The sequence below is a fragment of the Cariama cristata genome, unplaced genomic scaffold (genome assembly GCF_000690535.1).
Source record: "Cariama cristata isolate BGI_N322 unplaced genomic scaffold, ASM69053v1 scaffold7077, whole genome shotgun sequence".
Lineage (NCBI taxonomy): Eukaryota > Metazoa > Chordata > Aves > Cariamiformes > Cariamidae > Cariama > Cariama cristata.
The window spans coordinates 26,010-40,376 of record NW_009624821.1 but is presented as its reverse complement, the minus strand read 5'-3'; the positions used below and the strand labels follow the sequence as shown (position 1 = coordinate 40,376).

General features: G+C 42.6%; 1 protein-coding gene across 1 annotated transcript in view; it reads right to left on the bottom strand.

The window, feature by feature from the left end:
* Positions 1–416: 416 nt before the first annotated feature.
* The window catches only part of LOC104164092 (hemicentin-1-like), a gene marked incomplete at its 3' end in the record, with an annotated part of 39,085 nt that continues 25,134 nt past the window's right edge, over positions 417–14,367 (bottom strand). Inside the window, exons 28-43 of the mRNA XM_009703319.1 lie at positions 13,931–14,121; positions 13,349–13,562; positions 12,639–12,773; positions 11,972–12,162; positions 11,155–11,236; positions 10,085–10,354; positions 9,382–9,552; positions 8,998–9,168; positions 7,737–7,907; positions 6,292–6,462; positions 5,524–5,694; positions 3,718–3,888; positions 3,098–3,247; positions 2,635–2,772; positions 2,186–2,307; positions 417–654 (exon numbers count right to left, since the gene is read on the bottom strand). Coding sequence (XP_009701621.1) covers positions 417–654; positions 2,186–2,307; positions 2,635–2,772; positions 3,098–3,247; positions 3,718–3,888; positions 5,524–5,694; positions 6,292–6,462; positions 7,737–7,907; positions 8,998–9,168; positions 9,382–9,552; positions 10,085–10,354; positions 11,155–11,236; positions 11,972–12,162; positions 12,639–12,773; positions 13,349–13,562; positions 13,931–14,121 — 2,757 coding nt within the window. The remainder of the gene's footprint in view (positions 655–2,185; positions 2,308–2,634; positions 2,773–3,097; positions 3,248–3,717; positions 3,889–5,523; positions 5,695–6,291; positions 6,463–7,736; positions 7,908–8,997; positions 9,169–9,381; positions 9,553–10,084; positions 10,355–11,154; positions 11,237–11,971; positions 12,163–12,638; positions 12,774–13,348; positions 13,563–13,930; positions 14,122–14,367) is intronic.

Genomic DNA, 14,367 nt, shown 5'->3' with positions numbered 1-14,367 from the left:
AGCTATGCAAAACCAAACGCAAACGTAAACACCCACCAACACTTGACCCCAGACAAAAGTGACAGTGATTTCATTTTAGAGAATGAGAGGTACGTGCAAGGAAATGGAGAAAGATTTTCAGTTGACTGTCGGAAGCTACTGGTGACGCTATTAGCAGTGTCAGCAAATGCAGACGTACATCATCAACGAGAACTGCAGGTGAAGTAAGTGCAGACTGCAACAGCTTTTACAGACCAGTCTACGGGTACATTAACAAGGCAGGTAGGTCCCAGGATCTACAATAAAGTTACCCAACTTTCACAGAATTTCCTCTTTCAAGGCCATAACCAGCTTTTGAGAATACAGGTAACGAATTCTAGGAAGACTAGATATTATTTTTCCATTGTTTTCGTTTTTGTGAAAGATTAGAACAATACCTTTTGCAATGGAAGCGTGGATTTTAAACACCACAGTTTCTTCCAGTGGGTTGTACTCTGTTGTAATAGAGGAAGCGTGGAGTGTTTCCACCAAGAAAGGCATCTTCCCCTTAGTGTAATCGTAGGTGACAGTGTGGTTCCATGTATAGGGAACACTAACTCCATCTACAGCGAAGAGACGAGTAGAATGGGCATACAGTTGCCCAGGGCCGGTTTGGATATAATCCTCTGTGTAATCCTGAAACAGCAAGATTTCAGGCATCAGCCACCGAGTACAGCCAACACCGCTGTGGTCTTCGTATTGTAAAGTGCTACGAGATGTATTCTGAGAAAGAGGTTTTTTCTTAACAGCTGAACAAATCGTATTTTGCACAACGTGTGCCTTTTTTTACTCTTAGTTGAACGGTTGAATCTTAACAGAGTCTGGTGTATTTCTTTATATAAGAAACCGGCTGTGGTACTGAGGATTCTGATGATGGAGGCCACAGCACAGCATCTCCAAAACCCTGAAAATGATCCTATTGTTCAGTAACGATCTTTTGAGGTCTAAATATTTTTATTGTATTCTAAGTCAGATGCTGACAACATGTGCTAAATAAACAATCGGTAGAGAAAAAGTCTGCCACCAAAAAAGGTATAAATATTGGACATGCTACATATTGCAGCGTATTAAAATATCAAGAACTTCATGTATACTTATTGTACTGTGGGATTAATACATTAAAACATTTTCACTACTTAGCTACCACTAATTACCACCTTTATAGAAACAACTTTAAAGAATGTTCTTTCTTTTACAGTAAAACCAATTATCAAGCACCTGGTTTTAAACCAAGACTTTTAATACCACTTGTTATATGAAGCTAAATGTTTTTCATGTCTTACACTTAACGGAAGAAATAGAAAACCAGTTCCTTTGAACTCCATCTTTCTATCAGGAGTACAAGATCAGTGACAGAAGCTGTCTTACTAGGGGCAATAGTGAGTATCTCCTAGGAACAACGGACAGAGCATCTCAGGAGCAAGATTATAACTTTTTGCCCTACAATCATCCAAACTGCCCTCTCTAATCATTCCTGACAAAGTTCAGAGAGAAGCGTCATTCTCTGAAAAAGCAAATTCTGTAAAATATTTCAGATGAATTGCATCATAGGACGGTTTGCCATAATAGATATCTCCATGAGACGAAGTTTTGGTGCTACAGCAGAGAAAGGAGTTCACCATTGACAGCATCGTGACAGTGTGCATGATGAGAACACGTAAAATACTCTGCGATGTAATCTGATCCAGAATCTGTTAGTCTCCTGTCTTTGCAACTTTATCAGCCACAAGGACGTTTCTCTGCCAGACTACGTATCGTTGTAGCTGCAAACGCATCATCAGTAACATTCAGAGATTTTTGCATGTGCCATGGTACAAAAGAGCTGGTGACACCCTCTGGGAAGCCAAAAAGTCCAGCGGGTTTAAGACGCACCTTTATAGCTGCATGGAAAGCGACACCTGCCATGCCTGCCTGTGAGAACTAGCCCCGAAGACATTTCTCACTACTGCCTTCTAACATCTAAAAATCTTGAGCGACCAATACTACCTTCTTGACGACAACTTTTTGTTCTCAAAGGCAATGGTAACATCTGTCAATTAAACCAGGCACAAAACAAACTACATACAGTAAAACAGCTTTCAGGACTTAGCGTCTACTGCTTTACTATAGATGCAAGAGGAAGTACATATCGATGAAAGAAAGAGGGGGGTATCTCGAGCAGCCTTACCTTCACGTTAACGTCAGCCACTGACTGGAGCTGCAGCACGTGGCCACTCACAACAATATCCAGCAGCAAGGCTCCGTCAGAATCCAAGCCCCGGGCAATATGAGTCATTCGCAAAATCTCACCTATGGATTTTAACAGCACGTTGATTGAGAAAACATCCTAATCAGAGACTCATGGTAGCCACACAGTATCTGAATCGGAACCCCTTCACCAGTCATTTTATATTTTTATAAGGCGTACCATGCCTATAGTAAAAAAACATTACACGTTTCAAATTACAGCTCTAAAAGCTGTATTTAAGCCTCAGAAAGCCATAGTCATTCAGAAAATACTGGTGTAAGCACAAGACTCAAAATTCAGCAACAGTTATGTGCTCTTTTTTAAGAAATGGTGGTGTCTATTCAAGTTTATTGGAAACAGCAAGAGGTGGTATAGCACAGGTAACTAACCAGTTGCAAACTCCACTTGAGTTTCTCTCTTGAACATGGCATCAGTGAGCGTAAACCCATTCATTGCTTCCCCAATTTCTTTTGCAGTTGTCCAATACACTGGGCTCAGTATAGAAACAAGCTTCCTCATCGCTGGACCTGAAAGCAATGCGACATAACATTTGAGAGCTTTTTTCCTAACATCATGCGACCCATATCAGTACGAGTTGAATATGAAGACCTAAAACCAGGGTCACCCTTAAGATTTAAACCAGAAAAAAGTAGGTATTGGTATATTCAGAGGAATCATTTTACAAATACTAATGTACTAGAAGTAAATATTGAAAATTCCCTTCTCCTCTCGCTGTCTGTGAAAAGTTTAGATCAGTTTCTTCAGTGAGACTTAGTGAAATCAAGTGGTGAAAACCGACATTGCACAGAATTCAGTGTGGCTGAAGGAAAAAAAGAGATTAAAAAAGCCTACCAAGGCTCCGAGGGACGTTTGTAATTTTTGCTTGTATTACTCTAGTTTCAGAGTCGTGGTTGTCCGTTACTGTGGCGTTCAGGAACGCAATTCCAAATTCAATATTGTTAATATTTCCAATGATGCTGCCTTTGGCACGTGAAGGCCCACCTGTGGGGGGGACGGAAGGGGGGAAGGGGAATTAAAAAAAGAAAAGGCTCATGTGAAAACTCTGCTGTCTGATATTTTGGGGGAGAGAAAATTCAGAAATATTGTTCAGCTTTTTAAGAAGTAAGGATATTTCGGCATATATTACTACATCATTTGCAAGAGTGAATTTGCACAACCTGCAAAGAACAGCATGCCGTGTATGCACGGTCTGAGATACCTGCACAGTAACACGGGAATCCCCTTATGTGCTCACTCTGTCTGAAAAGCAGCAATAGTTTAACAGCATGCTCTAGTGCTATGTAACAGGTTAATGAAAAAAATTATCCAGCTGAAGTTGCAGGGGAGATTTAAGCCAAAAAAAATGAAACTACTTGGTGAACTGGCCAAGACACAGGAGAGTACCAGTCAAATTAGGAGTGCCACAGGCTTTCACCATGTTGTCATTGTGTGCAGGCTGTCCAGGAACTCACCAGGACATGCTTGGGGATTACACCTGGATATTTGGGAGGAGTCTCCAGGACAAGGACGTCCGCGATTTAACGGGGCGGGATTGCTGCACAGGCGTATTCGGGTCTGCTCTCCTCCTCCACAAGAAGCAGAGCATTGGCTCCATGTTTGCCACTGCCCCCAGTTTCCATCCACTGCAGAAATAAAGAATGAAGAAAGTCACTTTTCATTTTAAAAGTTTCAGGCCGCATCAGTGATGCTTTAGTGTCATTCCTTCTTGGTGGAATCCATGTGTTAGAGAAAAGAAATAGCTCAAAGGATGACAAAAACACCTTAATGGGCAGGCATGAAGACTTCTCCCCTCAGAAACACACCACCTTTAAAATTGTGTTTGTCTCTCAGCTACACTGGAAACAAGGAGGCTCCTCCCAAGGATATTCAGAATCTCCTGTCACTCTTTTTCGTAGCCTATGACTAGAGACAACCTGTCTGTCTACAGCTTTGAGTGCTTTTACTCCTACAAAGAAAATATCTGAGATTGCATGGGTACAAAGCTGACGGCAGAATACAAGAAACCAAACAAGACGTTAATCTTGCAAATAAAGAACACATGTTCTATCAGTCTGAACACTCACAAGAGGGCAATTAGAGTTGGCTTGAACTACACACGTGTGGGAGTCCGCACGGCCTCCTCTTAGTAGCACGGCCTCGGTAACAACAGCTGGTACAATAGGAACATGACTGAACATTGAACAGAGTTATCTGGAAATGCCAGAGCTGATACGACATTTGCCCCAAACTAGCAATGCTAAGAGGAAAGTAATAATTAAAACTTTGCTTAAGACAACCGTTAGCCAAAATAAAAGTAACAAGGGAACTGAAAAGAATCATAAAAGCAGCAGGAAAATTTGTGATTGGGGAGGATAAACCCAAGCAAGAGGAGGATAAACCCAGAACAGTCAGACCCCATAACCTCCATCGAGACGTCATGGAGAATTGTCCTTGCACACCAGGAGCAGCCGGTATCCAGCTAGTTGGGGGCTGATGGTATGGGGTGCCACAAGCAGGGACCCACAGCTCGGCTGTGCCGATGTGGCCTCATCGGGGGCTTTGTCACCGGCCTGTAGGTCAGCAGGGTGTTGAACGTGGCACAGGTACGCAGAAAGTTGGAGCTCCTGCATTTCCCACAGGAGGAGGGTGGGTAAAGGGGTGTGTGTAGAGAAGGAATTTGATTTTTTTATTATTATTATTATAGCAGAATTAATAATAATGAAATAATAATGCCTTTCTGGGATGAGTTATAGAAGGGTGTTTAGAAATCTGTAGGTGTTTAGTAAGCCTCTGGCATTGTGGTTTAGCTTCTGTATTGCTGATACTGATCCTGAATGTGTAAGTTCATTGATTGCCCCATAGTTAGATATAGTCAATAAATCAATCAACTGCTTTGATTGTTGTTTTATTTAAAGCATTTGAGCCGAGTATTTTTCCCTGCTCCTGGAATATATTACGAGAGTTCACTGGGAGCCTCATTTACTGTAAAAACTAAGTAGAATGACTAGGTGTAGGAGAGATTTTCATATGCTATTTCCTGGTTTGAATTATTCCCCCTCATTTTGGGAAAATCTAACATGCGAAGGGGGAAATCCTTGTAAGGTGACAGTCATTGAAAGAAAAAAGTGAGAGTGGATTATTAGATTGTATGAATTTCTAAGTAATTACAGGAACGTTCCACATTCTTTTCATAGTATGAAAATCTCACATACGTTATGTACACCCTGAAGTCTTCCAGGGAAAGCTGCATTTAATTCCTCTGTTGTCTGAGCACTCACCAGGGCACAGTTCATTGCTGCATCTCTGGATCTGCATGTCAGCCCCTGCACATGCCCTTCCACCGCTGGCAGGGCGAGGATTGTCACAGGTCCGGTATCGCCTCACCTGGCCTCCGTTGCACGTCCGACTACAAGTGCCCCAACTACTCCATGGGCCCCAGTTGCCATGAACTGTAAAAATAAGTCAGATTTTATCTGGTTTCCTTTTAATAACAGATACTTAAAACCAGACAGTCAAGCTAGGAAAATATTCCTCTCGGAAAATAACTTTTTAATTTCTTCTCCCAAAATACAAATAACAAACCCAGACAATTAGAGATCTAAGAAAGTTACTTTGTCCAGCATTCATTGATTTCTCAGAGTACATTAACCAACTCCAGAGCATCGTCGTTCACAGGAAAGTATGTGGGATATATTATTAACCAGATCAGTCACTACCCTCTCCTGGGAGATACAGAGAGATTCACTTTGCAGCACTTTCTGACTGCGCACTTGCAGCTTTAGAGAGGTGCGTGGCCTCTGACAGTCTGGCAGGACCTTAGGGACCAGCTGCTACCGGTTTGTGCTCCCACCAGTTAATGTTTAAAGTGTCCCGGTCACGCTGACCGATGAAGGGATGCTTTCACTCTCGCCAGGCGGCTAACACCACTTGCCTGCGTTCCGACCTCCTAATTTTTGTGGGAGTGTGTGATTGTGGAGGGCTTCCTTCCTCTCCTGCATACGTACAAACCCAGTGAGTAGATAAGCAGCCTAACCCAAAGTACTTACTCGGACAAGGATCACTGTTGCAAAAATCGATTTGTATGTCATTCCCTTCACATTTGTGACCCCCAAACTGTGGGGCTGGGTCTGAGCAGTGGCGCGTTCTCTGCCTGCTGCCTCCTCCACAGGACACGGTGCAGGCACTCCAGCTGCTCCACGTGGCCCACTTCCCATCCACTGGTGAGAAAGGCATAGCATGGTACAGTTACGGTCTCTGACACTAGAAATAACAAAGTAAATCAGTGCTACATGAGGGTAAAACTGACTACAATCAGGTATTATTGACGCTCCTTCTGGAACATCTCAGTTACACAGGGATTTCTACATAGGGATTTCCAGGAGCGAAAGCTGGAGAGAGGCAGGATCTGTCTTTTAAATAACCCGTAAGTCTGACCAGAATCACGGCCAGGGATCACTCAGTCCTCGAGCTCAGTCACACTCACATTTTTAACTATCTGTAAGCAAGTCAAACCGTATACAAAGTAGTCCTTGAAATCACCACACTGGGCCGATGGCCGGTACAAGCGCCACCCCAAAAACCCAGTCTTCACTTGCGCGTTCTCCTCTGGTTGTAGCTGCGCTGTCTGAAGATGTAACCATCACCACCTTCTCCCAGCTCCTTCCCAACCAACCTTTGATTTACTGGCTCAGTTGCTTCTAGGAGTTATTACCAAATTATCCCACACGAGCCAGGTCTAAGCAGTTGAGTAGTAGGGTCTTTGATCTCCCAAGACGTGGTGACACAAACTGTTACGGGTACATCCATGTGAGCACTTGCGTTGGTGGCTGAGGCCAGTTAGGCACAAACTAGCTGTAAGCGATGGCAGCCTCAGCAGCAGCACATCGAGCCGGATAAATGTACAACACCGAGCCCTCCATTTCTCAACTACCACAAGGTCAGTTCTCTCTTCTACCAGTTGATAGTTACAGCAGGGACTCAGCGTAGGATCTGGCACGTGCAAAATGGAGCACAGAGCCAGAAGGATCTAGTCTGAACTGCTGTGCGTTCCACTTAATGAAATTTCCATTCGTTACCCCTCCACTCAGCCAAATACAGAGGTCATATTTCAAACCTGTGAGTTTTCCTACCCAGTCATGAAGGACTCATTGATATGTGGAACAAAAAGATAAATGAACAACAGAACCTAGGAAAAATTAAAAATGCAAATGTTTAGGAAACCCGTAATTTAACTGCCAAGGATTTAAAACGCTGCTTTTGCACAGTGGCAGGATAAAGGAAGAGAGATAAGGACAGGAGAAGAAATCCCATGTTAGGGCTATAGAGGGATGCTAAAGACAGTGACACCGGCCAGTGAAAATAACAGGCTTGAATGGAAGTTTTTCAGGGACTGCACTTTTAGAACTGGAAAGCTTTCAATATAAATTAAAGTAGAATTTGGAAAGGAAATGACAAGTTTGTCATTGTTCTCTTTGCATCCGACGCATCTTACCTGGGCAGCGTCTCTTGTTGCAAACCTGCATCTGTGCGTCAGACCCCTCACAGTACGACCCGTCATGGGAAGGAGGGGGGTTATTGCAGAGCCGCAGTCGTGTCTGAGTACCTTTCCCGCAAGTCTCGCTGCAAGGACCCCACGGCAGCCAAGAACTCCACTCACCATCAACTGCAAAGGCAGCACAGCTATACAACTGTTTAAACGACACAGCTGCTTTAACTTGAAATTACAGCTCCACAGCCTAAGGCGAGAAAGCTATGCTGTTTAACATCAATAAATGAAATATCCTGAATAAGCCCTTGTAAAAACCTTCGCCTTGAGCAACAGCTGAAACGGATCAACAGTTTGCAAAAGAGAGATTAATTCTTTCCTTTTTGGTCTCCGAATACATCACTTCACCTCACCACAATCTTGGAACAAGAGAACTGAACGCCTGATCGCATCTGGTGTTCTCGTAAGTTAACCTGGCTCTGACCGTCCCGCGCTAGGCTGAAGGTCTCAGCAGGGGAAGGGGCATGCTGCCTAAAAGCTGGCACACAGCTTCAGTGGCTACCAGTAAGCAGAAGCCAGAACTGGTTTTGTTGCCAAGATCTAGAGAAATGAATCTCAGGCGGGTAGATGAACATTTGGCATGGTGGTGGTAGCAGAGCCCGGGTGGGGGGTAAATCAATATAACAAAAATTGTATAGAACGAAACATGTCAGTGGTGAAGGGTTACGAATATGTTGCAACCTGTCGAACACGGGAGGTACTACCAAGACAGGAAGAAAACCTGAACATTCAGCTAGTTACGAGAAAGAGGTGGGTGAAAATTAAAACAACAGATGAAAATATACAGATAATGTCTTAAATTATTAACAATCCTGTTTTACATGGCTTTGTAATACTTGGGTGTTTGTTTACTTTTTAATTTGAATTGGCTTCGCAGAATAGATTTAGACTAGTGAGTTTTACTCTGTGAGAACACAGGTAACAAGTACTGGAAAACATCAAAATACAAAATTAGCATTTTTATTGGGGGTAAAAAAAGAGAAATTGCTGAGAATACTCCCTGCACTTACTTTTGTGGCTTCTGTTTCCAAGAACCAGTGCCATTCAATGAATTACAAGCAATTTTAATACAAAAAATTGGGGAGTTTAATTCTTTTATCATTTAATAATTTGAAACAAGTTGAAAGAATGCAGAAAATGGAGAAAAAAAAAGAAACCGATATGGGAAGCCCCTTGTGCAACTAATTTTAAACCACTCTTCTCTTACCTGGGCAAGGCCTAATATTACACATGACTGAATCCACGGCACTGCCATCACAGGGCTTCCCACCGTGCTGAGTTGGGGGGTTACTGCAGGTTCTGGTTCTGGTCCTGTTACCTTGTCCACAGCTCTTTGAACACTCCTCCCATAGCCCCCACTCCGACCAGTTGCCATCCACTAAGAAACAGAAAACCCCACAGTTTTAATTAAAAAAATAATAACCTTTTTGGTGGTATTTATTGAAATTTCCTCTTCCTTTCCACAAAAGTCAAAATGAATTCCAGCTTCTTAGAAAAATTAATCTGTCACAAAGATCTGTGGTGATAATGGCTCGCTGTTAGGGCGCTTACCATAAGGTACATTAAAAGTATCGATTCATTAAAGAAATACCTGGACATGGCTTGTTGTGGCAGCTGCGTACGTCTGTATCGGGCCCCTCGCACCTTCTCCCGCCATTTGCCGGAAGAGGGTTGTTGCACTGACGGACTCGCTCCTGAACACCTTGACCACAAGTTACGCTGCAAGCTCGCCATTCAAGCCAGTCAGAAAATCCACCATGGACTACAATGGGAAAAAATGACCCTCTGTCTGTAACGTGCTTGTGCTTATAACTCTCTTAGATCGATACAGCAAAGTGAAAAATGCCCGTCATACGCCATATTTGGAAATCCAACTCACTTCACGTCTTCGTTACTGCAGAGGTGTCTTACTACAGTTCAAAGAACACTTCAGCTGCTCGGAAACAGTTATCGCTTATGCTCCTAAATGCTTTTGTTCAGAGGTACAATTAAGTTATGATATATGCTCTGAGGGTGGGATCTAGTTCAAGATCCTTTCATTATTATTTATGTCTCTCACCCCTTTGCATCCATCTGTCTCACACAGCTGGATGAGTATAATGGAACAAAATTTCAGGAAACAGAAACCCACTGACATCTCAGACTAGGCTTAATGTATACCTAATGCATATACGGAAGATAAAACATCTTATCCATAAAATACAGACATGATAAAATCTTGATCATATTTAATCTTAATTAATGCCGTAGCCTACCAGGTTGATAGTCAACTGTCCTATATTTTGTGCACCTACCCTGGACGGTCAGTGGTACTCTGACAAGAACCGATCCCATTAGATTCCTCGCTACACACTCGTATTCAGACGTATCTTCCTTCTGTGCTGCAACAATCCGCAAGGAGCCGTTAGACAGGACGGTCACTCTCTCATCGCTCACAACTGGATGACCTTGGCGGGACCATTCGATGGTTGGAGGAGGCTCGCCGTTTGCCTGGCAGTTCAGCATTGCTGTGGCACCTGCTTCAATAACTGTTTCTACAGGTTCAACAGTAATGACTGGAGGACCTGAAAAAGAAAGGTTTCTTTAGGCAATAGCACATGGTTATGTCTTTTTCATTGTATTGAATATTAAAGGTCTGGTCAGAATGAGGGCAGAAAAAATCCTAAGTCAGTTTACTCTGACTAAAATTAGTACTGTTGGTCTTCCACTGTCAAAATACATGCAAGTTAAAATGACAATGATAGGCTATTTTTAATACATCGCAATCTGAGGACCAAAGTTGGGATTAAGGCCCGACTGCATGAGCACACAGTTTTCTTTATGGCTAAAATGTATTGCTTTTTATAAAACATGCAGGAAAATGCTATTAACCATGTCCAGAGGCAACAGAGACTTCAGTAACAGACCCATACTACTTGAGGCTACAATAGAAAAAGGATGTTCAGAAATTCTACCACTAGTGAAGAAGTAATTCTAAAATCTGATTTCTGCCAAAAATAAAATATTGTCAGTGAAAGCTGGGATTCATTGCACGTAACTTTCTTAATTTAAAAGCTAGAAGTCTAGTTTAATCCAGTTGTATAGACACCCTCTCTGTCAATGAAGAGAAACAGGCCCTTTCAGAAGGTGTGATTCACCTCACTCCAAGCTGGTTTCTAAGATGAGTCTGAATCACCCTCTACACGCTTCTCTTTGACTTCAATCACTAGCTTAGACTAGACGCTTAAATATTAGTGACGAAAGATGAGGTGAATCTTAACCTGCAGCGCCCAACCTCCAAAACCTCAATGGGACCTGCGCACAGCTATCCAACGGTAGGTTATCGCCACTCCAGTGGCATTCAATTTGGCACTTTGAGTCTTACTCTGTAGTGTTAGCGTCAGGCTGCGTTCCACCACACCAGCATCATTGGTAGCCACGCATTTGTAGTCACCAGCATCTTCATTCTAAAGAACAAAAAGCAAATAGCCAACAGGTATGTAATGAGGGTTTCCCTTTACAGTGCACCTCCTGTCAGTGAATTTTCAATGTGGCATGCCCTGGATCTTAAGAGGCATGCTGTTAGGTTCTAGAGTATCTCAACATTTTGCCTTTATTAACATTAAGTTGATATTGTGAATTGGTTTTATTATTCCATTTTTTAGTGCCTTCAACTCCTTAATGCTGAGGATCAATTTTTTAACTTTTTTTTTTTTAAACTTAAATGAACTCAAGGGAGCTATTGTTTTTAACCCCATTTCAAAACGCAGACATGAGTTTATGGGGGGAAGAAAAAGGGTCTTGCCATTCATACTAGGAATTTAGATGCCAAGAGATTTGCATATGGAGAATGCAATTTCTTTTTCAGTTGACCTGACTTTCTAGAACTCAGGCTCTTTCAAGGTCAAAAGCAAAAGTCCTATTTAATTGAGCACGACCAGGATTTCACACACCAACGATTAGTATGTAGATTCAGTCCATCTGACAGTTAAAGAGAACAATAGCCCCCTGTTTGTGGGTTGGGTGGGTTTTTTTGTCACGATAATCTGAGTCTAATTCTAGTCTGAATTAAAACATTTGTTAAAAGTAAAAGCAAAAGTGGATTAAACATCTAGTCTCACTCTTTCAAAACAACATGATCTGGAATACCTTTATTAATCAAGTACAATGCAGAGACACATCATAACAGACCAGTGACTCACTACAGTGCCGTAGATAGCAAGAGAACCATTGTTAAGCTGTCGGATCCTGTTGCTAATCTGAACGCCAACTCCTTTTTTGCTCCACTGGATGGTTGGAGGTGGATCTCCTCTGACTTCACAATTCAACATAGCGTTGCCACCCAAGGGCTCAATTCGGCTAGAGTGGTAATCCCCTTTGAAGACTGGAGGCTCTGAAAAAACAAGTGATGGCAGAGAAATAGAGTCAAAATAAAATGCTCTTAATGAAATTGCTGGCGGGGATCATTCATCTCTGACTTTCTGCAGTGTGAATTTCAACCTGTTTCGATTTTTCCCATTTAGCCATAGACAAGGTATCAAATACTAGGGGTAACGGTTTTAAACTGGAAGAGGGAAGATTTAGATGAGGTATTAGGAAGAAATTCTTGACAGTGAGGGTGTTGAGGCAGTGGCACAGGTTGCCCAGAGAAGCTGTGGCTGCCCCATCCCTGGAAGTGTCCAAGGCCAGGTTGGATGGGGCTTTGAGCAACCTGGTCTGGTGGGAGGCGTCCCTGCCCACGGCAGGGAGATTGGAACGAGGGGAGCTTTAAGGTCCCTTCCAACCAAACCATTCTGTGATTCTGCTATCAAAACAGATGGCTGTGTGAAACTGTCCAACAGTGACCACAGCTACAGTTATTTTACATACCTTTGACATACACAAAGCCAATAGCTTTGATTGAGCCAACTGTGTTTTCTGCTGTGCACACATAAGTACCAGAGTCATCTTTAGATACTCTTTCGATAACAAGTTCGCTGTGTCCATTTACATCATCGTATTGTGCTGAAGGGAGAACACACAGTAAAGGGTTACTTCAACGATTTTAAACGTATACGTCTCAGTGAGTGGTATGTCATAAGACTGTTTGAATTGCAGTGCAATTCAGCGGCACAGCTGAATGGCACTGTGCCGTTTCATTTCTGAGACACCTCAGAATAGCACAGAAAAGTCACTGCTGTGACGTTTGCCCAGACGCACGTATTCACTTAAGTTGCCCCTTTATTTCAAGCTTTGTGCATCTGCGTTCTATGAACTGCTGAGGTTTTCTTCGTATGTAAGAGAAACAGCATTAGTTGTCGGATGCTGAGCAAATATAATCAGATACTGAATGTTTTTAATGTGTTACATTATTGGCTACAGAAGAGGAACAATTTCTTAACTATCTTCCTTACAGCTTTGTCTCAGAGGCAATTTAATTACATGATTGCACAATACCGAAGATATTCCTCACAGAATCACTGCCTAACAAGTTTGTTCCCTCTAGATTTTTTTCCTTCCTTATCCTAAACTAATTGCAATGCTGCGTGAGGGAAAACAACTCTAGAGCGGAATGGCCAGTAAGACCCAGTGTTACCCACCTGGAATGATGTTATTGTTAAAGGTCCACGTTATTTTGGGTACAGGTATCCCAGTGGCTCTGCAAGTTAATCTGAGCTGTTCTCCTTTAGTCAAAGCTATATCTCCAGGCAGTTCAGTAAAAGCTGGAAGTACCTGAACTATCAGGGTGACAGTGTGTATGTCTTCTCCAGCAGCATTCTTAGCAATACAGGTGTAACTGCCAGAATCTTCGGGCTGAAAGAAAGCACGTTGGGGAAACTTCAACTGTGATATATCCTGCACAAAAACTACCACTTGATAAGAGAATCTCAAAAAGTTTGGAACAAGCATTCAGCAGAAATGCTCATCTGAACTCTTTCACTTCCTTTAAATTTGAAAAGTGACCTACACTTCTTTTTGCCCTTCCTGAGAATTTATCACTACAAATTCTTCACAATTTTATTCCTCAGTGGAAAATGAAACGTTTATGAAGACTTTGGAACATTAAGAACAAGAAAACAAAATAAAACAATGATGAATCCAGAAGCAGGTGAAGACGAAGATAAGCAGGGTCTTATTAGTGCCAAATGTGTTAAGCTATAGCTTTGATTTAGGAAACTTACAACAACGTTGTCCAAAATAAGGTCTCCCTCTGGCACAACCCGGTATTTTCCATCTATCTCTGTTAACAGCGTATTGTCCTTCTTCCAGTTTATTGCTGGCGTTGGAATCCCATCAGCCACACAGGACAGAACAGCCTGGGAGTCCTCCGCGACCATGTACTGCGCATCCGTGCTGCGGATCTTGGGTGGAACTGTGACAAGGTTTATTAAAAAGAAGGCCAGGTTGGATGGGGCTTTGAGCAACCTGCTCTGGTGGAAGGTGTCCCTGCCTGCAGCAGGGGGGTTGGAAGGAGGTGACCTTTCCAACCCAAACCATTCTATGATGATTCACCCCTATGTATTATCCAAGAACTACTGCAAAAGTATACAATCCTGGACTGAAGAAACCATTGCCTGGGTCTTCTGTATTGTTTCTTGTCTCCATCAATGACCACCAT